This window comes from Pleurodeles waltl, chromosome 8, assembly GCF_031143425.1.
Source record: "Pleurodeles waltl isolate 20211129_DDA chromosome 8, aPleWal1.hap1.20221129, whole genome shotgun sequence".
NCBI lineage: Eukaryota > Metazoa > Chordata > Amphibia > Caudata > Salamandridae > Pleurodeles > Pleurodeles waltl.
The window spans coordinates 601,943,017-601,970,231 of record NC_090447.1 but is presented as its reverse complement, the minus strand read 5'-3'; the positions used below and the strand labels follow the sequence as shown (position 1 = coordinate 601,970,231).

Here is a 27,215-nt window from a genome sequence, read left to right as displayed (position 1 = left end):
AAAAAGGTCCTGGCTAACAGAGTTCATGTGAGCTGCTGGTATGATGTGAAAAAGCAGCAGTCGGATAAAGAAAGGCCACTTCAAAAAAATGTACTGCAGCACTGGCAGGAGACAGAAACTGAAAAGACTAGAATGTGCTCTGTGCTCTCATCTGGTAGAAAGCCCCTGCTATCATATCAGGGTCTACATGCAAAAGGAACACTGAAGTAATAATAATAAAGTAAAAACAAAAACACCAGCATTAAGGGAACTAACCTGTGAGCCAATGTGCTCCTTGTGAAAGAGCTTAATGCAGTCACTCAGAGTGAAGTTAGCCAGTGGCTATAGTAGGTTGACCCGTTGCCCAATGCTGTATGATGTAGTGGGTGGAAGCAAAATGTGAATGACACAAGAAGAGACCACTGGTTGAAGAGAAGTGGCAGATCGCCCCATTATGTAAATAGCTTATACATATAATTTTGGTAAAATGTAAAGGTCTTTGCTAAAGCCAGAACTACAAATTTGCTTTCGAACCATTGATTATCAATGGCTGGTAGTTCTTACACCCTGATTTCCCAGGAGGGTGAGTACCAGATCTGATTTTGCCAGTCATAAAAATCTAGCTACTAAAATCACCTTGGGATTGGGCTGCAAGTGCAGCCCGGCCCCGATGCGGTCCCCGCCTGACCCCTTCCTAAAGTGCAAAGGTAGCATGGGATGATCCATCTCTACCATGCCCCATGCTCCTTTTTCCTTTGCCATCCTCCCCACCAGAGCCTCCCCCATCCCCACCCTGCAATGGTCCCACATATCACCTGGTCTGAGCAGTAAGTAAAGGAGAATGTTAATCGCCATGGAAAAGGGATGTACAATAAGGAAAAACTTGGTCTGCATATGTTTTCCATTCTACAGATATTAACTCACTGTGGGGATATATGTGTGAAAACATGGTCTGGAATTGTAAATTCTAACCACCCAATATTTATGCTCCTAAATCCACCCAACTTGAAAGTGAGGCCTTAATCATCACCATAAATCTTTATTTGGCATATTTGCAATAAAAGCACATAGAGATAAAAGGTATAAAATACAATGCAATACGATAAAACCATGAGAACAATCAAGTACATTAAATTAATTTCAATGCATAAAATTCATTCAGTAGCAACAAATACGTATTTGCAGCCATGATCTAAACGGAATTTGCATTAAATAATTTTAAAAAAAAGGAATAGATAAAATAATACAATATTAGAACATCTCACACATTGATACCTGTTCTGAAAATGGCATTCTTCAAGGGGCTAGCTTTTTTTGTCCAGTCTTCCACATATTTAACAAAAAACGGGAAATAGCAAATGCTATTAGTTGACAGGTATTAATTAGTCCTCAGAATCCTAATTGCTGTTCTATAATCTCTAGTACCCAGATTACGACAGAGTTGCAGAATCAATTTCCTCCTATACCCATGGTAATAAGGGCAAACATTAACAACACGATTATTGATTCTGTGACCTGGGGGCAAAAGAGAAAGGACATATCTGACTCCGAAAACGTATGCTGCCATTTTGCTATGGCTGAACGAACTGGCAGACTACCAAACCGGAATTAAATATAGAGTACTTTGTCGAGCTGGGGGTCAATCTCATCCAAATAATCTTTGAAGGGGAAATTATTTTTATCTCGAAAAAAGCAGTAGTAAGAGAACACATCCTCCCATTCCTGAAAAATCACAGCATCTACAAAGCGGCGATGTACAGGGAGTGCAGAATTATTAGGCAAATGAGTATTTTGACCACATCATCCTCTTTATGCATGTTGTCTTACTCCAAGCTGTATAGGCTCGAAAGCCTACTACCAATTAAGCATATTAGGTGATGTGCATCTCTGTAATGAGAAGGGGTGTGGTCTAATGACATCAACACCCTATATCAGGTGTGCATAATTATTAGGCAACTTCCTTTCCTTTGGCAAAATGGGTCAAAAGAAGGACTTGACAGGCTCAGAAAAGTCAAAAATAGTGAGATATCTTGCAGAGGGATGCAGCACTCTTAAAATTGCAAAGCTTCTGAAGCGTGATCATCGAACAATCAAGCGTTTCATTCAAAATAGTCAACAGGGTCGCAAGAAGCGTGTGGAAAAACCAAGGCGCAAAATAACTGCCCATGAACTGAGAAAAGTCAAGCGTGCAGCTGCCACGATGCCACTTGCCACCAGTTTGGCCATATTTCAGAGCTGCAACATCACTGGAGTGCCCAAAAGCACAAGGTGTGCAATACTCAGAGACATGGCCAAGGTAAGAAAGGCTGAAAGACGACCACCACTGAACAAGACACACAAGCTGAAACGTCAAGACTGGGCCAAAAAATATCTCAAGACTGATTTTTCTAAGGTTTTATGGACTGATGAAATGAGAGTGAGTCTTGATGGGCCAGATGGATGGGCCCGTGGCTGGATTGGTAAAGGGCAGAGAGCTCCAGTCCGACTCAGACGCCAGCAAGGTGGAGGTGGAGTACTGGTTTGGGCTGGTATCATCAAAGATGAGCTTGTGGGGCCTTTTCGGGTTGAGGATGGAGTCAAGCTCAACTTCCAGTCCTACTGCCAGTTCCTGGAAGACACCTTCTTCAAGCAGTGGTACAGGAAGAAGTCTGCATCCTTCAAGAAAAACATGATTTTCATGCAGGACAATGCTCCATCACACGCGTCCAAGTACTCCACAGCGTGGCTGGCAAGAAAGGGTATAAAAGAAGGAAATCTAATGACATGGCCTCCTTGTTCAACTGATCTGAACCCCATTGAGAACCTGTGGTCCATCATCAAATGTGAGATTTACAAGGAGGGAAAACAGTACACCTCTCTGAACAGTGTCTGGGAGGCTGTGGTTGCTGCTGCACGCAATGTGGATGGTGAACAGATCAAAACACTGACATAATCCATGGATGGCAGGCTTTTGAGTGTCCTTGCAAAGAAAGGTGGCTATATTGGTCACTGATTTGTTTTTGTTTTGTTTTTGAATGTCAGAAATGTATATTTGTGAATGTTGAGATGTTATATTGGTTTCACTGGTAATGATAAATAATTGAAATGGGTATATATTTTTTTTTGTTAAGTTGCCTAATAATTATGCACAGTGATAGTCACCTGCACACACAGATATCCCCCTAACATAGCTAAAACTAAAAACAAACTAAAAACTACTTCCAAAAATATTCAGTTTTGATATTAATGAGTTTTTTGGGTTCATTGAGAACATGGTTGTTGTTCAATAATAAAATTAATCCTCAAAAATACAACTTGCCTAATAATTCTGCACTCCCTGTAGACCCTTGAATGTTGACTTGGAAATCCCACATGTGATCGGAGGGGTAGACCAGAGATTCTTACATCCTAACTCAGTTAGGAGGCATTTTATAAACCTAAACCACAGTATTGTGGTAGCCCCAGGTAGTTTCAAAACCTCCTCCTGCCCCAGCCGGTATGACACAAGATCTGCAGATACCCAAACCCTGCGCCAGTACAGTACAGGTCTAAGTCCCACTTTATTGAGAAGTGATCTATGGCCTAAGTCTGTCCGAAGGGGAATGAGTGGGGTGCTGACGGGGAGGTTGATGAGGAGATGCACGAAATAGTCCTCATCTAGCTCCATTTCACTAATGTTCTTGTGGCCCCAAAGTGCCCCAACATACCGTGATGCTCCAAGCACTTTCAGATTGAAGATTTGAAGGGCTGGGTAATTGGCCAACATGAAGAGCCTTGCAAAGCCTTCCCAATACCCCTGTGTATTGCTCCAACTTAAGTCTGCACTTCTGTAAAGGTAGGGTCAAAACATACTGCCATGTAAGTGTGACCCCTAAATAATCAAAGGTGCAAACTCTCTCCAAGGAGATGCCTTTACGAACCGGATGTGAGAGTCGTCGTGCAGGGATTGAAAACTATTTACTTTGTTTCAGTAAGGTTAACTTCCAGGCCTCTCTGTCTGAAGAAGCCTCCAAATTGATTTAGGACCCTTTGGATCCCCATAAGAGATTTTGAGACTAAGAGAGTGTTGTCTGCAAACAGGCGCACTAGAACCCTCCCATTTGCAAGACTCTGGGCATCATGATTGCACAGTTAAGCCACCAAATCATTGATATATATTAAAAAGAGGATTGGGGAAGCATGCACCCTTGCCTTCACACCCTGGGTAACAGGAATGGGGTCAGTCAATTCACCAAGGGAACCACGTCTAACCTGCACGTAGTTATTAGAGTGGAGCCTAATATAGGTATCAAATAAATATTTAGGAGCACCCAAATTGAACAAGACCTTCCACCAGGACTCCCTTGGCACCAGATCAAAAGTAGACTGAAAATCACCAAAAGCTACATAAAAGGCATCCGCCCCCAAGGTAACATCTTTCCAGAAAATTAATTGGTGGCGCAACACCTGATCAATGGTGCTAGTCCCGTTCCTGAAACCAGCTTGCAGAGAAGTCAACAGGTCCACTTCTTCCATCCACTCATGGGGCCCTAACTTTTTTTCACTACTCCTTGAATGTGAATTTGCACTTTCTGTGAACACTCAATCGTTTAAAGCTATCTAACATGATTTTTCACAACTGAAGGCGGTAGTTTTTACTATTTACCAATGTAATTATGGGCCAAGTATGTTGTATATGCATGTCACACTTTGTGATATTTTGGGAAATTTGCTCAAAAAAATCAAATTGTGTTGTACCCTGGCAATATTTTTTCATGCACTTGGGCTAAAAAATATCATTTTTGTCAAATCTACAAACTTTCAAATTATGTGGAAAGTGATATGGCAAATGTGGTACATTCATAAGTATAATTAATTCTGCTACGGAATAGCATAAACCCACAGACCCTCGCCATTGTCTTATCAATAATTTAACCATGAAAATTAAACAAAACCTAAATATTAGAATTCCAATCAATGACCATTGTTAACGGCACCTTCAAGAAATTAATTTTTGAGTAATACTCCAAAATACCCATGAAATATATGTGCCTTTCTTGCTATCCCAGGGTTTAGTGATATGTACAGACCACTTGGCTTTCAGTTGGCTTTGTGCTATATGATGTAATCAGAACTCCTAAATACAATATTGGACCAAATTACCAAGTTACCCTTTATGCCTTCATTTTATGGTTTTAAATATGAGTATGTGAAATAGTTGTGAACGTAATGCTTCGTATTTTCAAACTTCACAGCTTTGTGACGAGCAAGCCACCAAAGTTCTGTTTTGAACCTGTTTAATTAAAAGCAGGAAAAGGGGTCTCTGTGTGGCAATGGTAACGTTGCTCCTGCATGACTCCCCTTTTCCAAAGCCTGAACTCCTAGAGCACAACTTCCTGCTGCAGGGAAAGAGAAGTATGTAGCGGGTTGAGTGGTGGGTATTGCGTCAAAAAATTGACAGCATCTAAAATATCACAATTCCAGCAATCCTGTGTAGCTTTTGGTAACTTCCCCTTATTCTTCATGCCACCCCTGATCAAAAATCCGGAAGTCGGGCCTGTCTATGTGGGGCCTCTCTCAAAACACAAAATATGTCCACTGGTCCTTTGTTCAGCGCTTCCTTGCTTTTAAGACAGGTTGTGCGATGCACCTCATCATTAAATTCATACACTTGTCCAACCCTGCGATGTTGTATAGAGTGAAGGTATAGGTGGTCCAAAAAGTTTCAATTTAAGTTCTTATAATTTCAGACCTTTCCGAGTATATGGCGGTACTGGGTTTAGGGGTTCTAACCACAGGACATGGCCAAAATCCAAGACCTAGGACTGCTGTGTCCAGAAGGCGCCTCTGCCCCGAGTTTACTGGGACCAGGGACTCGCCACGGATACAGACTTAGATCATGATTACCTTGCGCTGGAGCACAGAGACCAGCCAGAAGGCATGGCAGAGGGGAGGGAACATCCTGCGACCATGAAAACTTAAAGGGGCCTAAAAACATGCTCAGACACGGGTGGTGGGAGCGAATTGACAGAAATCCTCACCACACTCAAAAATGTTATCAAATAGTACATTACATTGTGTGCACATGCAAACCTATTATATTAATGTTACCTTAAACGAAAATGGATCGTTAAAAACTCTGGTTAGAGTAACTGGCTGCCGGCCGGCAATAACGTAACTAAGGCAAGTGGGTGCTCGATGGAAAACTTTGAATAAAGCTTACAGGGCAAAGGGCATCAGGACGGGGCTGTTCGGGTTTCCATTCTCCGGGATCGATAGGGACAGGAGAATATATATATATATATAACTTCACAGTTCCGGGCCCGGTACCACTGCTCTTGCTGCACGCTCGATAGTTAAGCCCCTGCTATAAATTCTACGTTACACAATCGTTAAAAAAAAAAACTACCAACTGCCCTAGCCTATCAAAAGAACACTTCATAGAAACGGTTTGCCCCTGAAGCCGTGCGGACAAGTATTACATTTTTTCCATTTTTGATACTCAGAACAGCACTGGTCTCGACTCAAGCTGATGTGGTTATGGCAGCCACTGGACAGGTAAACAACATGACGGCACAGTGCAGGTGTTACTTCCGGGAAAAGCATCAAGCCTCCGTGGCACTGCAGACAACCTTCAGTCATTAACCTACACAGGCTGAAGCCAACATGTCCTGAGCAAATTCCCCCACGCCACGGCTAGCAAGCAGTCCGTTCTCGTTGCAGAACCGATACCACTATTTCTTATTTTATCATTTTATTTATACAATCGACAGATATGGTGCTGCAGGGCTGCACAGTTTTCAATCATCCAATGCCGGTACGCACTCAACGTGGGCTCTGTTCACCGCACTTCACCCTGCAGACCAGTGAAAATTACACAGGTAAAAAGGGCAGAACTCGTACAGCAACTTCTTCTGCCATATGACTCATTCCAGCTGGTTGAAAATTGTCATCAGCTTCCAGGAAGTGAACTTTGCAACAAGTGGGGGCAATGTAAAGGGATACATGTTACAAGCAGTTTCTTCTCTACAGAGAGAAACAAGCATAGGCAATACCAATAGGTCTGGCTTTAAATGCATGTTATATGGTGCTCTGAAGCATTACAAGTATCTAGCATGGGAAATTATATGCACTTTATGAATCTATGTGGAAACAACTGTAGACTAATATTAGTGTACATTAAAGAACTGCACTGTCTATCCAGCCCTAAAATCCATGTAGGATAAAGACTGCCCTACTCCCATCTGTTCTGCTACCAGAGAACAACGCCTTTAATTACCTAGTAATCAAAGACAATTTATTAGTATTACAATGTCATGTGTGTGCGGTTGAAAGTTCAACCTCAGGCAGCTGTGTGGAGGGCAAGCACTTTTTTTGTGGGAGCAAACAACTTCTGCCCAATCAAAATATGTACTCTTGGTCCCAACACGTGGGATGAGCCAAAGCCTCTCCCTGGTGATGCTTACATAATTGTCTGGCGACAGCTGCGCTATCAAGACAGACCATAAAAAAATAGGCACTGCAAGTTGGGAGGAAGCACGAGGGCACGCCCGTATTTATAGACAGGGAAGGTAGGGTACCTAGATATGCAGCATGCACCACATAGAGGGCTTCCTTTAACAAGTGGTCCAAGAAGGCCAGGGTGACGAAGAAGCTGTACAATACACATACTAGAATGATCACCTGAGTATTCTAAATTTTTCACATCCATTTATCCGGTGATGTGTAAAGATCAATGACATCTGTAGTGTTTCACCTGTAGAAGCTGCTGCAATTTGTTGAAGGTTGATCGCACGAGCGCCTTTTAAGGTTAAAAATATATCTCCAATGTGTAGAATAGTTCACCTGTTAGAGAAGGCATGAATTATAGCAAGAAAAGCCAAGGGTTTACAATTACAATGTATTTATATTCACGTGGGGAATAAGGTTTTACTCCCAAGAAATTATTATACTTCCCGTTACTGAAGGAGTAAAATAACCTCACTTCAGACTACTAAGATCCTGGATGTCAGTGCGATATATGTCCCTTTCACGGGTGGCCATTTCCAAAAGAACAAGTACTGCCAGCGTACTATGTGCCCTTTTCCAAGTGGCCATTCAGAAGATGCAAGGATAGGCCTGCGCACAATATATGCATGTTAAAAGCGAATTTAGAGCTGGATTTCAAATGGCGATGTGATTATTTTCCAGGTGACCACATAGGGGTGGACTCGGACGCACTGCATCCCAGAAGGTGTGCTGTGGAGGTACATTAAATGCTTATTTTTTCATATTAACATTTAGGGGAGGCGTGGAACAGTGCTTAATGTGTGCTTGTTGTTTCCGATCGGAAGCACCGGCACTTATTTTTGAGGGCCGGCACTTATTTTTCTGCCTAAAGCATTTACTGCGAGCAAAAGACACATATGGGAAAGACGGAGGAAGAGAAAAAAGAAAAAGCGTCACAATGGAAAAAAACAGAAAGCTGCAAGAGTGAGCTGAGGGGGAAGGGAGTGGCTTTAAATGAATTGAAGAGGCCTTAGATGGCTTCAGGATTACGCTGCCTCAGTATTCTGTTTGTACATTTAATTGCAGCAGCCGCGTGTTTAAGAGGGCTTTGGGCACCGACGCGTTTTTATTTGCAAATGAAGCACTGGCGTGGAAATTGTAACACCTGAAAGCGAGTCGTTAATGGGCAAGTCGCCCTCCTGTAACAGCACACTATGTTTATTGTTGTATATCTACATTTAGTGCACACTATGAAAGGAACTGCCTCAAGCGGAATCAGCTTTTACCTCATTCTTATAGCTAAATTGGATCAGATTGAAGAAACAATACAGCGCTCCCATTGTGAGATGAAAAGGAGTGAACAATCAAATGACAGGTCATTTATTACATATTATATTAAATATGTTCATTGCACCGGAACACCGAGAGCTGCAAGGAGCTGAATCCTGCAACGTTAATAAAGATCGGAAGCTTTTCCATGAAGTCTTGTGCGAACGGACCACCAAGTGTCCTGTTTTTCTTTGATTTCTGGTACCTTGAAACTTGCACGCATAACGGAAAAGGCAAAACTACAAACACTGTAAAGAAACTTTGCTGCGAAATAAGCTCGACCCAATTTTAAATAAAATGAATTTAAAGCACGTGAATAAATAAGGTGTTTACTCCAAATGTATGACAAACTGAACGGTGTTTGTATTTTGCCAACAACTTTACCCACAACCACTCTCTGGTTACCTGTCAATCCTCTCTTTGGCAGTCTCCTGTGTCATCTGTTGCGCACCCCTGCCCTGCTCCATTGAATGGGACACCCTTCACAAGTTAAAAATAGACACCTTCTGTCACTGTCTGTTGTCGAAGAGAAGAAAAAAATGCTGCGGTCCAGCCTGTGCTGGCGTCAATTGAGACACCTTTGCCGGACAGGTGCAATCTCATCTACAGCACGGGAACTTGTCATATCTCCAAGGCGAAGTCCAGCTTGGACACTTCACACACGGCACAGCCTACTCCTCCCGCCCCTGGCAGCAACAAGAGCCTGAGCCAGTCAGGGTCATTATCTCACCTTCACTGATCCCAACACAGCAGGACAGCTCCCTCTCCTACTTTTCCTCCCTCCTCTCATGTGACCTGAATATGCCTGCTCCAGCCTAGAGTGGGAGGGAGAGCCCAGTGCTCCCTCCCCTCCACCTGTCTCCACTCAGGTCTGCCTTCCGTATCCATCCTGCAACTTTTCTCTTCCTCTCACTCAAATCTAATATTCTAGAGAGAAAGCACAGGTGGTGCCCTGACAAAGTTTGATATAAAACCGAATTTCTCTCCCGGCGAGGAAGCAGTTACCCCTCCTCCTTGGGTGCCCTACTGCTGCTGACACTGTTGTTTGGCTCTCGTTTCGCCTTCCCTCACACTCTTTATCTCTCGCAGCCCTCGTTGTCAGTCATCTACAGGCACAGGGCATGGCCAAGCGGCCAGCCGTCGTCTAGGCGGCGCTAGCAACAGTACGCCCGGGCACTATCATCGAAACTGAAAAGGGGACACAGCTCGCCTCTCGCTAGTCTCTGAATACAATTTCAGCCAGGCGGCCCTTTTGGAATAGTTGTAGAGATTGCTCAGTGCTCATTTCCAGATAAATATATAATTGCTGTGTTTAAAATAGAATAAAAACAATAGAGTTTTGCAATTATAGAAGTCTAAGCAACTTTGGCTAATTTATTTTCGATTGTTTTAACTACTTATTTTTTTGCTGCTAAAAGTATAACCAGGAAAAATACATGAACGGATTCCAATAAAAAACATTGCGCAAGCTCCACAAGAAGATTCGCTATTTTCTATATCAGTATTCATTGTTTATTCTTGTGGCATCATGCTATTTTTTATTTTCAAATATGGCCGTCGTTGCTAAAGGTGCTTAAGGCTATTCCACGCACGCTCTAAACTATCTTTCTCGCGCCGTTCTATCCATGGGCGTTACAGCACACCTCCCACCAGCCTCGGAATGTATCGTGGGAAGACTTTCATAGGGACCAAGAGGGTGTCTTTAGTGTCGCTGTCCTTCTGCTGTTATCTTACCTGTCTCTCGACACTGTTAAAGAATTACCCCTAGGACTTTAAATGGGGTCAAAAAAACGTTCGGGGGGTCTCTAAAAGAGGCGTGGCCTATATTATTAAGGGCGTGGCGTAAACGCCTACATGAATATTGTGCAAACAACGGGCAACTCGCCCTCCCAAGAATCGTAACAAGTTTGTGGTTTTCCAACGCATAGCCCTTTTATTCTCAATCCACACATTAAACTGCATTTAATTAAGTCAGTACAAGATCGCACATGAAAAGCAGGAACACCATATAAGACATTCACTTAAGTGTAAAAACCAAGATAGCTGTAATATGGGTATGTTTTGTGTTTACAATTGTATGTGTATTGTTGTTCTCCTCTTATACTGTTAATTCTTTATTACCTCATCATGGAACCTTTTCCAAGGTTCTGGAGTCTCCGGTTGGCACTTTCATCCTGGCTTTCCTCTGGACTGGACTGGACGCTAGTGCCTGCCGTGGATCCGCTATAAAGAATCTTTCATCTTTAATACAAATCAAGTGGAAAGAGTATTTTGTTCAAGTATTTTTTCCTCTCTTTCACACTGGACCCCTCTACATTTTATGGTACCAGGAGTGGGATTGAAAAAAAAAACTTTTACGGATCCACCAACCGACGATACCTTCTTCAAAAGAGAGAAGAAAAGAAACGCTCTTGTAAAGTGTTTTGTCTGCTGCACACTGGTTATGTGCTGAAGTTTGGTCTGAGGATTTACCCGACAGCCGGCGCTTCACCAAGGTACTGTTAAATGTTTATGCCGGTTATTCGTTATCGCCTTTGAACGTAGCGTAGACATTCTGTTGCCAGGCTCGCGCTGAACGGAGGTTCGCGTGCTCTGAAAAGAAGATCACAAGTGCTTGCGACGTCTTTGACGCTGCATGACATTTGAACTTTGGAGGCCATGGTTGTCAGGATACCGGTGCGTCAGTAGCATAGACCAGAGTCTGTGGTTGCCAGGATACTGGTGCATCGTTTACACGTACCAGAGTCTTCGCTTGTTACTGGTTGCCAGGAAACTCGCTTGAGGAGTTGTACGTTGCACCCGTGCGTAACACGCTGTGATAATCTCGTCGACCGGAGATTTATTTTTAAAGAAGATCGTATGCGCATTATATCTGAAAAACTTTTAGACAGTTTTATTCTCTAGATACTGACTAGTTAATAAGGAAAAAAAAACATGTACTTGTGTTTACCAAAGGAAAAACAAATAACACATAGGGAAGAAAAAAAGAAGAAAGAAAAAAAAACAGTGAATGTTGTGTTATCTGGGTTATTTATTATGGATACTTGGAGGGTACTATTATGATTTGATGCAGGCGTAAAGTTTTAGCTTTCATGTATTGCTGCATATGTAACTGTGTTACTCTTTGGTGAAATTGTTGCTGGGTTTAAACATGGCAACACATCATACAGTGGTTCAACCACCACCATTCTTACCAAAAGTCGTGAAACCAGAAATTAGGTGGAGTAAGTGGTTGAGAAATTTTGAAAACTATCTTATTGCTATTGATCCCAATAATTAGCCACCAGCCGGGAAACTGGCACTTCTGTTTAATCATCTGGGGGTTGCAGGACAGCGTATACTTGATAATTTGCCTGCCATACCACCACCAACTGATGATAATATTGTCTGGAATGTGTATGTTGAGGGAAAGGAAAGAATCAGGAAACAGTATACGGATGAATCGAATGTGCTGTTGGAGACGTTCAATTTTGCGTTGTGCAAACAGTCAATGGATGAATCTGTGGATGAGTATCTAGCTACTTTCGTGTACTTGCTGCGAAGTGTGATTTCAGTAGTAATGTGGACGTGTATATCAGAGATCAATTTGTTTTTCATTGTTACTCTAAGAAAATTCAGGAACGCCTTTTATCATGTCGTACCCCCTCTTTAGATGAAGCCATTGACATGGCGAAGACCGTTGAGAGGTCCATCATCACGTCAAAGGTGGTCTGTGGTCAAAGCGAACAGACTGCTGTTAGGTATATGATGACTCGGATTTGTGTTACATTAAAGAAAGGTCTTTGAAACAGAGCAAAGGGCAATTACTTTGCTATTCACGCAATCACATTGGCAACAGTCAGTCATGTCCTGCATTGGGAAAAAAATGCATCAAGTGTCAGAAGTTGGGTCACTTCCAAGCAGTTTGTAGACAGTATGGCCGCGGTAGTAAATCTTCGCAAAGTGGAGCAAAGATGAAAATTAATAATGTTAACACTCTAGATGGAGATAGTTTGACTCAGGAGTGTACAAGCAGACTATCTAATGTTGTGTTGACTGTAGACATTCATGATCATGGTGATGCCAATGTTGTTAAGAATGTCAGGGGACCAATTTGTCAAGTGGTTATCGATTCAAGAGAAGTTACTGTTATGGCTGATTCGGGTGCACCTGTTACCATGCTAGCAGACAAGACTTATCACATGCTTTGGCCAGCGTCTAAAGTTCTGCAGTGTGCTGACATTAATCCAAAGGCTTTTGGAGATCATGCTATTGATTTGTTGGGATTCTTTTCCGCTAGTATGGTGATATTAGGAAGGTGCATCGTAACTAAGGTTTACGTAGCTGTGAACGGTAGAGACATTGTTGGATGGAAAGATCTAGCCAGACTAGGTATTGTGCTTTGCCCTGGATATGATGTTCCCATAACATTAGGAGATGTTCCCAAATGTGGAGCTGAAGATTTTATGCTGTCTACTATTTCTACTGATGATGTTAATGGGTCATTCATCACAAAGTTTCTAAGTGTGTTTGCAGACCGAGTTGGATCAGTTAAGGGTTTTGAGGAATGCATCAAATTCAAGGAGGGAGCTGTCCCTGTAGCACAAAGTAAGAACAGTTCCCATTTCCGTTAGGGAACAGTTGAAGATCTTGATTGACAAGTTGGTTGAGGATGGTATTGTAGCTCCCACTGACTCATCAGAGTGGGTTTCACCTTTTGTTTTGACTAAAAAAAAAATGGTGATCTAAGGTTGCGTGTGGACCTCAGATCTCTAAATAAGAACATTCTAGTGGATTGCCATCCACTTCCACACATCCAAGAGTTAATTTGAATCCTAGGCAATTCTAAAAGTCTTTTCTACTATAGACTTACATTCCGCATATCACCAGATTCCACTTAGTGAGAGTTCTCAAGAACTTACTACTTTTGTTATTCCGTATGGTGCCTTTAAATATCTGAGGTTACCTTTTGGTCTAGCTTCTGTGGCCAGCGTTTAAAAAAAAAGGATGGATTCATTATTTGGCCATTTAAGTAATGTTTGTGCGTTCCAAGATGACATTTTGATACATACTGTAGACATGGATGAGCATAAAATGGTACTTGACAAATGTTTTTCCATTCTTAAAGACTGTGGTATGACAATTAAAAGTGAAAAGTGCAAACTTATGGTAGAAACTGTGGAGTATTCAGGTCATACCATATCTGCTGAGGGCATAAAACCAAAGCAGTGCAATTTGGAGGCGATAAAAAATGCTCCTTCTCCAACCAATAAGGATGAACTGCGTTCATTCCTTGGACTCTGTGAGTACTATTCGATGTTTGTCAATGGTTACGCTTTGATGGTACAACCTCTCAGGTCACTGTTAAAGAAAGGAAATAAATTCATTTGGAATGAGCCAGCAGTTAATGCGTTTAATTGCATCAAACAAGTGGTTTTGTCTGCTCCTGCTTTGAAGTCTTACATACCGTCAGCAAAATCTTTTATAACTGTGGATGCTAGCTTAAAGGGGCTGGGTGCGGTTTTTGGGCAGTCGGATAATGGACAAGAGCACACTGTTGCATTTGCGTCTAGAGCTCTTTCTGTAGCTGAGAGCAACTATAGCACCATAGAGAGGGAGGCTCTAGCTTGTGTTTGGGCAGTTCAAAGATTCAAAACGTATATTTGGGGTACTTGTTGCATTATTTACACTGATCACAAGCCTTTTGTGTTACTTATGAGTGGCAATGCCCTAGGGAAAGCATCTGCCAGATTGGTCCGTTTGCTTTCGAGGTTACGGGAGTATAACTTAGAAGTGAAGTACGTGGCTGGTTGAAAGAAAGTTTGTGCAGACTGTTTATCACGCCTGCTGTTGCCATATTCTCAAAATCCTGGTGAAGTTGATGATATTGAGTGTGTGGTGGGAGTGTTAGATGTTGTTTCTGCGTCAGAAGGGATGTTTTCTGAGCAGGACTGGTGTTTAGCAATGTCTAGGGATGAAACGTATCTCAAGTTTTCTATTACATCAAACAAGGGTGGGCCAATAAAAGGAAATATAATGGCGAACTAGGTACTTAACGTCAGATAGCACCTGAATTGTCTTGTGAGAATGGGATCTGTATGAGGGGCTCTGTTTGTGTTCCTCCTGATCTTAGACATATTTTGGTTAAGGCTCCACATGAAGGTCAACCTTGGTAAGACTGCCGCTTACAGAAGATTGAAAGAAAAGTATTGGTGGCCAAATCTGGATAAACATATGTCAGATTTTATAGATAAATGTCCTTATTGCATTGTATCAGACAAACATTGGAAGAGTAATACTTAACATTTAAGCACAGTATCTTTTCCGAGTAAAGTTTGGGAAAGTATTGCCATTGATTTTTCATGACATTTCCACTTACTACCAAAGAGCATGAGGTATTTAATTGCTGCTATAGATTACTTTTTCTAAATGGATTTATTATTTATTTGTAGAGAGTGCTGATACAGAAGCTGTAATTTAGTTTTTGACAAATCTTTTCTTATTGGAAGGTCCACCATCAATTATCGTTACGGATAATGATGTACATTTCATTTCCAGAAAAATGGGAAAATTCAATATTAAGCATTTACGTGTAGCTTTATATAGTCCAGCTTCCAATGGTTTGGTTGAAAGAGCCAACCGTATTTTGAAGGAGGGGGTGCAAACTGCTTTGGCAGCTAATTTCAACGTAGAAGATTTGTGTGAGAGTTCAGAGGTGAACTTAAATGAGTTACAGCACAGAGTATGCAAGAAGAAAATGTTGCAGAAATGTGATAATGATGCTAGGAAAAGAGTGAAAAGTTCTGAACTGAATTTACATGATTGGGTTTTGATAAAAAAAACACAAAGAATTTCCAAAGGGGAATCAAAGTTTTCTTTACCAGTTAAGGTGCTTAAAGTTACAAAAAAGTATTCAGTTTTGTTAGAGGGTAAAGGATGGTGGAATAGGAACAGCGTTGCACCTATTTCAAAGTCGCAAGCTGAAGTCTTCAAACAAGTTTATTCGGGAAGGGAAACTGATGCTAATTCTAGTGGTAAGCTTTTTGATGATTTGCCGAATAATCAATCTGTGAACAGTGAGCTAAACTTGGAGATTTGTCCTACTTCTGATGTGGAAGACTTTCATTGTAATGACAGAGTTGATGTTACAGCTCCAGAGCATGTACGCACATGCAGTCACAGACTTGTTAAGTTTCCATCCTAATTTAATGATTTTGTCATGGGTTAATTATTTTTATTTTTTTTATACGGAGGAAGACGATGTAATATGGGTATGTTTTGTGTTTACAATTGTATGTGTATTGTTGTTCTCCCCTTATACTGTTCATCCTTTATTACCTCATCATGGAACCTTTTCCAAGGTTCTGGAGTCTTTGGTTGGCACTTTCATCCTGGCTTTCCTCTGGACTGGGCTAGTGCCTGCCGTGGATCCCCAATAAAGAATCTTTCATCTTTAATACAAATCAAGTGGAAAGAGTATTTTGTTTGAGTATTTTTTCCTCTCTTTCACACTGGACCCCTCTACAATAGCACAAGTCAAAACCCTCCATCCCATTCCTCCATCCTAGAAGGTACTAACAATCCAAATTCTTGGTATTCACCACAATTTTGCTGCGATGGGCCCCACCACAGGGTGAGGAGTTTCCTGGCGAATTCGACCTCTCGCCCAACGGCCTGAGAGAGATCAGAAATGGCTCCTACAAAGAATATGGATAAACAGATCCTGACCTCTGTGGGACAGATGAATGCCATCATCGTGAAATAGTTCCCACTGGCTACCTGGATCAAATTGTGCCCTACCCTGCCCATCGAGGAGCCTGACAGTATCGTCTGGACTGAATGATTACGTTTTTTCACAGAATCATTACTAGCCTGGACTGGTGCCCCCCAAGGTCACACTAGCCACCGAGCCACTTCAGACCATGAAATGGTCGCCGATGGCACCCGATTCCTAATCCTGGGCAGGGTAGAAAATAGAGCCTCTCTAACCCCTTGCCTACTAAGTGGGACCTTGTCATTCCCTCCTGCATGGATGACTATAATATCCAACTTAAGTATTACACCATTCTCAGGGGCCTGCGAGAAGTGATTGAATCGTCCCCAACCTACGCCCCCCCAATACCCACTTAGTGATGCTTGACGCCTGCCTCCATTTGGGCCCTCTCAATTCTGGAGCTGCAGAAATGTTGGGTCGCTATTCGAATAAAGGAATGCTTGCACCTGCACACTTGAACCATCTTACCCATATCTGCTTAAAATGAAAGCAAAATGGTTACAGCGGCCCAGGGAGCGCCCCCCAGTCCTCCTAGGCCAGGTGATGTCGCAAGTATCGCTCATAACCGACATGCCAATCTCCATCTGCTCACCCTCTTGATGACATCCTCAGACAAGCCCAGGGTGGCCGCCGTGGTGGCAGCTCCAATGCGGAAAGAGTGAGAGCTGAACCGCGCAGTCTCCTCGCCCTGAAAGGTCAAGGCACACTTACATATGTGCATAAACTGGAAACGGGTAAGCGGGGTTCCATCCATGAGTACAAGTAGCTTGGAACATCCCACCACGGGGTGTACCCGCAGGAGCAGGCTAAGGTCACCAGGCAGTAAGGGGCCACCGGGGCTGGGCTGAGGTTGCCCTAAGTCCTTTACCTCTAGGGTCTACCTTCGATCTCCTGGCCTTTACGCGAAGCTAGCCCCGGTTATGAGCACATCAGACAGCTTGATCCCAGTACCCTGGCCTGACTTCAAAGAGGCTTCTAACTTGGTAATCTAAAAGCCCAGAAAAAGGCAAGTGAGTAGGCAAAGCTAAACAAGCAAACCTCAAAGGGGGACAAGCAGATCTGATGTAACACCCCCACATGGCACGCCAGCCTAGCTACATCGATTGGTCTCCTGTTGTTTTCCACAGATGGGATCAAGAGTTCCCTAATGAACCCTAATAGCCCTCCTACCCTGGGATCCTTGGTTGGATCCCTAGCTCCCCTCAACCCCACAAAAAGGACGATCGCTGACAGCTGTCTCCGCACTAACTGCAGCAACTTACCACCATTCCTCTGCCTCACAAACAAATGTAGCAAACCTGCAGGCATAAATAGCTCAGCCGCATCGGGCGAGCTGAATGAAGAATCGTATACCGGCCAGGCAGATTGCATCAGCAACTCCTGCATGCACTAATGCTTGCCAAAAATGACCCAAAGCCCACACTGCAGCTGCGTCCCTGTAAAGGACTAGTTCCGCGTTGGACTGTGTTGGCTGTTGCCGTAAGTGAGTGCCATTGAAATAATTCAGAGACTCTTTCCAAGTGAACAGACCTGCCATTGCCCTGGCAATGTTTTTCAGAAAGACCCTCTCCATGGGTATCACCGTCAAGGCAAAGTTCAGCTGCCCCACCAACACCTGCAACTGTTGTGGGGTGACCTTCCTTACCGCCAGGCACACATCAATGGATGCTTTGAATGCCGAGACCTTATGTAGCGGGAGCCTAAAGACCCCGGCTACGGAATCTAATTCAATGCAGAAGAAAGTGATACAAGCAGAGGGGTCCTCAGTCCTGTCCTCTGCTAAAAGCACCCTCACGACCCATGCCAACTGTTGGAAGCCCAGCAGGGCCTTCCTGCACTTCAGGGAACCCAGGGGACCCATAAACAGGAAGTCATCTAAATACTGAACAACCTCATCTGTGGCCACTAAATCCTTCACTGCCCATTGTAGGAACCTGCTGCAGGTCTCAAACACAGAGCAGACAATGGAACACCCCATGGGCATAGAAAGATCGACCTAGAATTGCCTCTCAAAGGTAAAACTCAGCAAGCGGGTGTGCTCCGGGTGCACTTGCAGGAAGTGTAAGGCAGACTCAATGTTGGACTTGGCCATGAAGGCCCCCTCGCCAACCTCTGCAGCTTGCGGCGTGCCTCATCAAATGTAGTATAGTGCACAGTGCATAGATCTTGAGCTAGACCGTCGCTGAGCGAGGACCCTGGTGGGACAAGTTGTGAATGAGGCAGAATTTACCAGACTCCTTCTTAGGGGCAAGACCAAGTGGTGAACAGACCAAGGCTGGCAACGGGGGAGACTGGAAGGGAATGGTGATCCTTCTCTCCTGTACCTCCTTCATGATCTTCTATCTAGCAGTATCAGGGTGCTGCAGAACTGGTAGCTGATTCTTGGGGGTACCAGAGTAGGGGGGCATCTGAAGCAATGCGGAAACCACTTTGAAACCATCGTTCAACAGCTGAGAGTCCCGACCATTTTTTTTTTTCCTGAGAAGATGAGTAAGAACATGCATACGTATGGGGGAGGGGAGTTTGCCAGGCTAATAGTGTTCTATTTTTTTTGTTAATATTTTTAAATTGAATTTGCATAGATAAACAATGATCAAAACAAAACACCAGGAGGTACCCCCTCCGAATAAACAGCTTACATAGTTTGGCATCGTGCGACGTACACAAAGCAACCATAGCAAGTCAACACGTCAAAGCATATTGGTTAGCCATATATGTTTGTTACAGTACAATGCGGGTAGAAGCCAGATTCAGGGGTATCTCCAGGAGGGGATAAACAGGGACTAAGGGAAAGGGGAGGGGAAACAGTGCACTCATACATCAGCATTTGAGTCAAATCAGTAGTTCAACATGGATGTTTTCATAAGTCAGTAACCACAGTAACAGACAAGTCTCCAGGGTGGCGGTGACTCAGTCGTTTGAAGAAACCCTTGGAGTGGGGCCCAGCTATCAGGGGGGCGTGATTTTGCTGGCATCAGCTCCCAAAATAAATGTAGCTGTTCCTGACAGTATTGTGCATCCTTCAGCCAATCAGATCTGCACGGAATATCACCGTGACCCCAACATAGTGCGATTCTGCACCTTGCCAGTAGGGGCAACATGCCCACTAGCTTCCTGATATCACCCTGTAGGTCCTTAACATATCCAAGGAGTGCAAAAATAGGAGTACGCAAAAGTGCCAGACCCGTTACAGCATCCACCACATAAAATACCTCCCGCCAAAAACTGTGTAGCGCAAGGCAGTCCCAAACAGAATGCAGAAAGTCTTCATTAGTCGCTAAGCATTTTGAGCATCAAGAGAGCGTAGGCCCTTACAGTGAAGGCGCAAAGCGGTTTAGCAGATCCGATGTAAGAACCTAAAGTGAATCAGTCGCAGGCGGTAATTAGGGGAGAGGGCGCGAAAATGCTCGCAGCAGTATTTCCAAGTATTATCGGAAAGAGGCGCACCTAGATCGAGTTCCCACCGCGCTCTAGCACCCGGTGAGGCCGACTGTGTTGTAGTCTGCATAGTGGTGTACAATCAAGTTATCAGCCATCAGGAGGACTGTGTGGAGTAAAGAAGTTCCAGAGCCTAGAACATGGGGGGTGAGGGAGATCCACGTTTTGCGTGCAAACCACCTCTCAAATTTGAAAGTACGTTAATCTGTGTAATGGGGTGTTGCAGGGTTCCTGTTGTGTGAGATATGGGGTGATGAGTTGTCCCTCAGGGTACAGGGAACCCATGGTGGTGAGCTGCATGTCACTGAGATGCGTTTGCACATCTGCTTCACATGTTATAAGTAGGGTGGGTTGGTCTATTAATGGCATTGACAGTGCATACAGAATATGTGCGTTGGTTCTATGATGGAGCCCATGCAATGCCAGCCCTGTGCACGGCACAGTCTCTGTGCCACAGCATGGCCTTGGTTGTGGGAGATATATTGCTCTTGACAACTTACAAGGCCTTTTCGAGTCATGTTCAGGCGCAGTGTGAGGCAAGTACCGTAAAGGGTGGACCCAGAAGTGTGCAGACTGCACCTGTGCACAATTACAGTATAAATCCATATCAGGTGCAGCCAGTCTACACAGCTCAAAGGGCTGCATGAGCAGATCCCATGATATCCCCGGCTGCTTGCTTGCCTACACTAAGGAGATCAACAATAAACAAAATCTCTTCCTAAATTGTCAGTTAAGTGATATGGGAAGGTTGGTGAATAAATTCAGAAATTTGGGGAGAACCACCATCTTAGCAATTGCAATCCTGCCAGTGAGTGACAGGGGGACAGAAAGAGCCAATAATCGACCCTGTCCCCTAACCAAGATATGGCTTGGCCATAATTTGCACCCCATAGCTCATGCAGTTCCCTTCTCAGCCAGATCCCCAAATAGCGGACTGGCTCCGTTGCCCAGTGTAGGGAGTATTCAGATATGTGAGGGGTGGTGTTGTCCGTCAGAGGTAGAATAACAGACTTTGCCCAGTTTAGCTTGATGCTTGAGAGATCTCTGAAGAGGAGGAATCTGTGTATAACAGGATCCAGGTAAGTGTGGGGATCATGGATATAGAGAGCAACATCATCCACATACATTGACACCAGGATTGACCGCATACAACACACAAGTTCTCGGTCATTATGATGTTGTCTAAGGGGTGCAGCCAAAGGCTCCATTGCTACAGCGAAAAGCAGCCGCAAGAGAGGACAGCCCTGCTGGGTGCCCCTGGATGTCGGAAAGGGCTCAGTAATAGATTCATTAATTTGTAATCTTGCTAAAGGTTCCGTGTATAGCAGCTTGATTAGGCGGATGAATTTGGGGCTAAGTCCCAACCGGGCTAAAAGCACAAAAAGGAAGGGCCATTCCAGTGAATCAAATGCTTTAGTAGCGTCCAAAAAATCCCCGTGGCTCGGCTATCAGGGTCCAGCGCCTGAGCCACTGCAAAATTGGTCCGCAGGTTGTATGAAATGGATCTTCCAGGAACAAACCCAGATTGATCAGGCAAGACAATAGTTAACAACAGGAGGAGAAGTCTGTAGGTGATAAATTTTGTCAAGATTTTATTATCTATATTTATGAATGAAGGAGGTCTATCTGAGTCGCAGTTAGTAGGATCCTTGCCTGGCTTGAGAACGGTCACCATAAGCACCTCATGCAGCGAGGAGGGAAGCACTCTGCCCTCAACAGACTCAGAGTACTTCCAAAAGATCTGCTTGCTCCTTATAGAATGCTGCGGTGACTCCATCAAGACCCGGTGCTTTATCCCCAGGGAGACTTCGTATGGCCTAGACAATGCCTTCCTCCAAAAAGGGAGAGTCTAGATACTGTCTTTGACCGATTTCCAGCCAAAGCAATCCTAGCATTTAAAGTAATCAGTATCTCACTGAAGCAAGGGATTGAATAGAAGAGTACAGAGAGGAACAAAATTCCCTCATTTAGCTTTGGACCCCCTCTGACAAAGCCTGCTGGCCGCCTCGCCACTCTGAAGCTCTACAATATATTCACAGGCTCAGGGCCTGCGCAGAAGAGTAGCAAGGGTTTTCTCGGCTCTATCTCCCTCACCATAGCGCCTAGCCTTTGCTGCCTTTCCCAGGAAGCAAACCTCACAATTCACCGCTTCATTAAAAAGTCAGCTTGTCCCGAGCCTTAACCAGTGTTATGTAGCCATTTTAGTTATAGCTCCATGCACATTATTTTAGTATTCTAGGCCTGCCGCTGTGTACTTTAACCTAGATATATTTTATTCAGCTTCATTTTATTATTCTTACAATAGCCATTTTTGCGGTCTTGTTTTATTTCTCTGTATCTAGCTGTTTTTGACTAGGCCAGCCCTACGTTCTCAATCAAGACATTCTTGCTCACTCTGTGCTTCTTTCAAAGCTGCAGTAAGATAGGTTGCCAGAAAAACACACATCCTTACGTAGGGCCATTTTCTTAGAACATCAGCTGTTATATTGTAAAAACACTTCCCTGCCCCTTACACGTTAGAGGGAGATTCCAGCAAGAGAACCACGACTGTATGCTGATTGCTGAACGCTTCGCTACAGCTGCTTATGCAGACTTCAGGCCTTCGCTCAGGTGTGGGGGATGATGTCTTCCCAGGGGAACCTGAAGGGCAGAATTAGAGCATAACATGCTGTGCTCTATTATAGCCTAGGTAGGAATTAGTCTATTGACTCTAGTGACAATATGGCAGCGGTATTTCTATGCCTTGCTCTCCTTGTCACAATTTTAATCTTGTCATTCTGTATCATCCTGGTTATTGCAGCACATGATTTGCTATCAAAGATGCAGTCACTTCATTAAAAATCTTATTGAAACATATACTGCCTCTATTTGTCATTGTGTATGTGAGACTAATGTAACTGAGAGAAACGGATGAGACCTGAGTGACCACGATTTCCCTGAGAAATCAATAATGTCATGCGCTCGGCTGCCCAATCATCCCTGCCCTTGGGTGGAGATGAGGCACTGCTAGTTAGCTGGAGCAAAACCCGGACTGGGGCGACAGGTGTCACCTGTAGTAGGTAAGATTCAGTCTCCCATACTGCAGGCGATTCTACCGCTCAAAATCCAGTAGTCTTATTAGAATAATGAGAGCCTACGCGACACCAGAATCTTCGCATCATTCAACTCGTAAAATTGTCTCTCCAGGTTCACTAGCTGATACTCCAGCTTGGTTAGATTGCGGTGCAGCGTACGTAGTATACCAGACTGATTGACCAGACAGACCGCCGAATAACACCTTAAATGACCCCCAAAAAGTAGCAGGGGACTGCACGAACTCTTGTTATGTGCGAAATAGTCAACGATTGCTGCCCTCACTTTGGTTCTGAAGACTTGGTCTCGCAATGCTCCTGCAGGGAGGCACCAAGTAAATGCTTGCTGTGCGTGGCCAGAAATGCACATCTCCAAAAGCAAAGGAGAATGGTCAGAGAGTGTGCATGGGTGGTGCTCTATTGCAGCTGTCCAAAGATCTGCGTCCTTAGTACCTAACCACATGTCAATGCGGGACCAGCTTTTGTGTGTGGTGTGAATGCAAGTGCCTTCCCTATGATTGCCATTTCTAGCGTGCCACAGGTCCACCAGTTCATGCCCAGACATAATAGTGTTCAGCACTTTCGCAGCAGCTGGGTGTGGGGGTCGCATATTGCTACTACTGTCCAAGTCAGTGTCAAGCACCATGTTGAAGTCACCCCCATATAATAGTGCAAGGTCTCAACGTGTCAGCTATGCGCCCCACTTCCGTGAAAACCTCCGGCTGTCGGTTTTGGTGCCATATACAGACAGCAGTCGGAAACACCGATCAAAGAACACTCCAGAGAGCATGACATATCATCCCAACGGATCACAGATCACTCCGGTAATGTGCAGTGGCAGTTCCCTGTGGTTGATAATTGCCACACTGGAGCATAATGAGAATAAGGAGCTATGTGGCATTCGCCAATCCACCCTGCACGCAAGCGTGATATAGAATCTTCCGTAAGATGTACCTCCTGGAGCATAGAGATATCAATGGCATGGCTACACAAATAAGCAGAAATCTGTTGCATCTTGCATGCATCATTCACCCCATGAATATTCCACGCCAAGCATTTCAAGATATTATTAGCAGTATGTGGCATGCTAGAGTCTCGTGCAGATAATATTGGTGTTGCGCTATAGCAGGGTGGCAGTGCAGGATGCATGAGTGCAGGAAGACCGAAGGGGAAAGGGCATGAACAGCACTGCAACATCACAAACCAAACTATTTTTACCCTACATACCACCCATCAGGCACATAGACCCCCCAAACGGGCCAGACAGCCGTAACCCCCGCCAACAAATAACCCACAACAGACCCCAACGGAGGGGAGCACATAGATGTCTATGGACTCATCCTTGGGGCATTGGAGAGGCTGGCAACTCTCAGCCCACAATGGGGATGAGTAGTCGGGGGAGGAAGGAGAAGGAAAAGTAAGAGGACCATCAGACCGGCAAGGCAGCCCCAATAGGGACATTATTACAAAGAAACCATTAGCATGAGGAAGGTGTTGTTTCACCCTTAGCTTAATCATTGTCACTGAGGTGGCCCTCCCCGACTGCCCCCCAAACTGGGGCTGCCTCCGCAGATTTCTTTGGGAGGGTTTTCACAAATGTTGCAGTCGCCTTAGAATCGGTAAAGAAGTGTAGCTTTCCATTGAGCTGGATTCTCAGTTTTGCAGGATATATGAGTGAGTACGTAGCATCAGTCTGAGTCAGGGAGCATTTTACTTTACCAGTAAAAAAGTCTCTGCATGCCACCTGCACTGCCAGAGTATAGTCCGGCAAGGTAGTGAGTGTGTTGTTTTGGTAAATAACGGGCCACTGCTCTCAGACAAGATGGAGCACTGCGTCACGGTCTCAGTAGTTTAAAGGGCAGGCAGTGATGGGCCTTGCAGGCGCCCTAGGAGGAGACCTTGTACCCAACGATCTATGCACCTGCTCCACCTTCAATACTGCAAAGCGTCCAAGAACAGCGATTTCAACATGCCCTCTACAGAGTCTTCCATACGGCTCATGGCAGTGGACTCAGGTACCCCCATTATGCCTAGGTTATTCCTCCTAAATCAAGCTTTGAGGTCCTTGTTTTTGTTAAAATAAACCTCCATCACTTTTTACAACTGTAGAAGCCGCTAATCGAAGCTATGTCGTCCGTCACCTGAGTTAGTAGTGCGACACTAAAGTTGATCAAGTCTGGAATCATGATCGTCAACTCTATCCTTGAGCTGGTCCATAAGATCCGTAAGGTGGTCCAATTTGGTATCTATGCCAGCCAGGCTGTGTTTTAGTTCCAGGAACATGGCCTTGATTGACGCAGACTGCGATGTTTCCTCATGTATGGATTATGTTGAGTCCTCATGAAAACCCACTTTGTTTAAGGACTCTGATTTTTTGCGGGCATCAAACAAGAGTTTGGACTGTTTATAGTCTGCTTTCCCCATCTTGGCTGTTCCGAGTGTTAGAAACAATATGTGCCACCAAAAGTGATGTCCTGCCCGGAGGAGGCTCCAGGTCCGCCTGCAGCATCGTGAATAGAGACAGTGCTGTAGACAGAATTTAAGGTTGTGCTGGTCAGGATTGGCTGTGAGTGCTCACACGATGGGGGAACCGCAATGGCGCTCCCTCAGGAAAGTGTACCCCGCACAGCATAACAAACCAAACCCACCAGAGCCAGACACCGATCCAGCCCTAGTGGTCCACTTGTGCTGCACAGTAAAAAGCATTTCTGTCATCCAGGGGCCGTGCAGGCCCAAGGCCCACGTCCAGGCAGGCCTGCCAAGATACACTCCAAGGCCACCTCACAGGGAGACGCGATCCCCAGAGGCCCCTCCACCTGGGCAGCACTCCCAAAGCGACAAGGTAGCACAATCCAGCGTGGGAAGCAAAAGAGCGCAGTGAGGTGGGTCCCCTTACAAAGTTCACCACTTCTCAACATCATCAAGGTAGCAATCAGGGCTTCCGAGGTAGACAGGGAGTCTTTGCAAATAGGGGTCTGTGCCGCAATGTCACAGCCCCCAGGGCCCAGCCGGGTGCAACACCAGATACAAGCCGCGTGGACAGGGCATGTGGAAGATCGCAGCCAAGCACAATGCTGGGGTCCGGAATGTCAAGTGCAACCCACGGGCCTCACCTTCATCCAGCATTCACCCTCCCCACCTCCAGCTCAGCAGAAGGTGCAGTTCGTCCGGGGTCCAGAGGGACGTAAAGCAGCCCCCAGACACAGGTCACAGTGACCACCTGCCTCTGCAGATAGTTAGATCCACTGTACAGGTAGCGAAATCCTCAAGCGGGGGAGTGCAATGTGCATGCCCATTCAGCCCCCACGTCACCATGCCATGCCACAGGGCCTCAGTCTTTGATCAGAATATGGCCAGGGGGAGGCTAACACTCACTGCTCCACCCCCACCTGCCCTCTACTACTCGTCCTCTCCCAGCGGTTGCAGCCGCTTTCAGGAGGGGGAGGTGCCACTGCAGCACCTCACCCCCACAGGCTTCAGTAGGGCTGCCGCCTGCCACACAGTATGTCTGCACCCCGGGGCCCACAGCTTCCGTGGCTCCCGGCCAGGCGCCACCCAGCGCACCGCCGGCAACAACAGGGTTGGCAGTCTTCACCAATCAATTGCCCTCAGGCAAAGCCCTGGGGGGAGAGCCCCTCAGTGCTCACGCAGGGCACAGTCCACTCCCCAAGCAGCCAGCCAACCACCACGACCCTGCCAGGCAGCAAGTGGGTCGCAAAGTTTTAAACTTCTCCAAGCTTCTTATGGCGCCAACAGAATGACTAGGTTGTCCTGACAGGTACCGTTGGCCTCGAATTGTAGGATAGTTTGAGGATTAATGTCCCTGACCGTCAGAGCCTCATCTTGCAGTTGGGCCAAGCCATGCCCCAGGCTGGAATGAGTTAACGACTTTTGGAAAGATGTTGCTCCTTATGCTTTCGGGGTGTCCCTGAGTCCCCCAAAAGGAGAAAAGGTGTTTAGACTTGCAAGCAGCCCCTTATAACATTCCTTCTTGTTATACTGTCAGCAGGTGAGTTTTTTGTCCCCAGAACCCTTGTCCGACCAAATGGACTGTGCTGACTTTCATGCTGAAGGGTCATGGTAAACTCTGAGTGCCAAATATTGATCTCACATTGGTCTCATGCCATTTCTGGCCTGAACGCTTTCATCCTCCTGAACTTAACATTGTATTAGAGCCAAAGGGAACCTTGAAATTCCAG

General features: G+C 44.9%; 1 protein-coding gene and 1 long non-coding RNA gene across 4 annotated transcripts in view; one reads left to right on the top strand and one right to left on the bottom strand.

Annotated features, from left to right (window-relative positions):
• Positions 1–9,586, bottom strand: part of GRTP1 (growth hormone regulated TBC protein 1) — a 626,114-nt gene extending 616,528 nt beyond the window's left edge. Inside the window, exon 1 of one of the 2 annotated variants that reach the window (XM_069204672.1) lies at positions 9,485–9,586. Coding sequence is in view for 1 of the 2 variants with exons in the window: in XM_069204671.1 (XP_069060772.1) it covers positions 9,160–9,221 (62 nt within the window). In the remaining variant the exon portion in view is untranslated. Of the gene's footprint in view, positions 1–9,159 lie in introns of both variants that reach the window. The other variant, XM_069204671.1, reaches the window with a different exon arrangement.
• Positions 9,587–10,398: 812 nt separating this feature from the next.
• LOC138249128 (uncharacterized) overlaps positions 10,399–27,215 on the top strand; it is a 348,152-nt gene continuing 331,335 nt past the window's right edge. The window contains exons 1-2 of one of the 2 annotated variants that reach the window (XR_011194736.1): positions 10,399–10,808; positions 11,085–11,249. This is a non-coding gene — a long non-coding RNA (uncharacterized lncRNA). The remainder of the gene's footprint in view (positions 10,809–11,084; positions 11,250–27,215) is intronic. The other variant, XR_011194735.1, reaches the window with a different exon arrangement.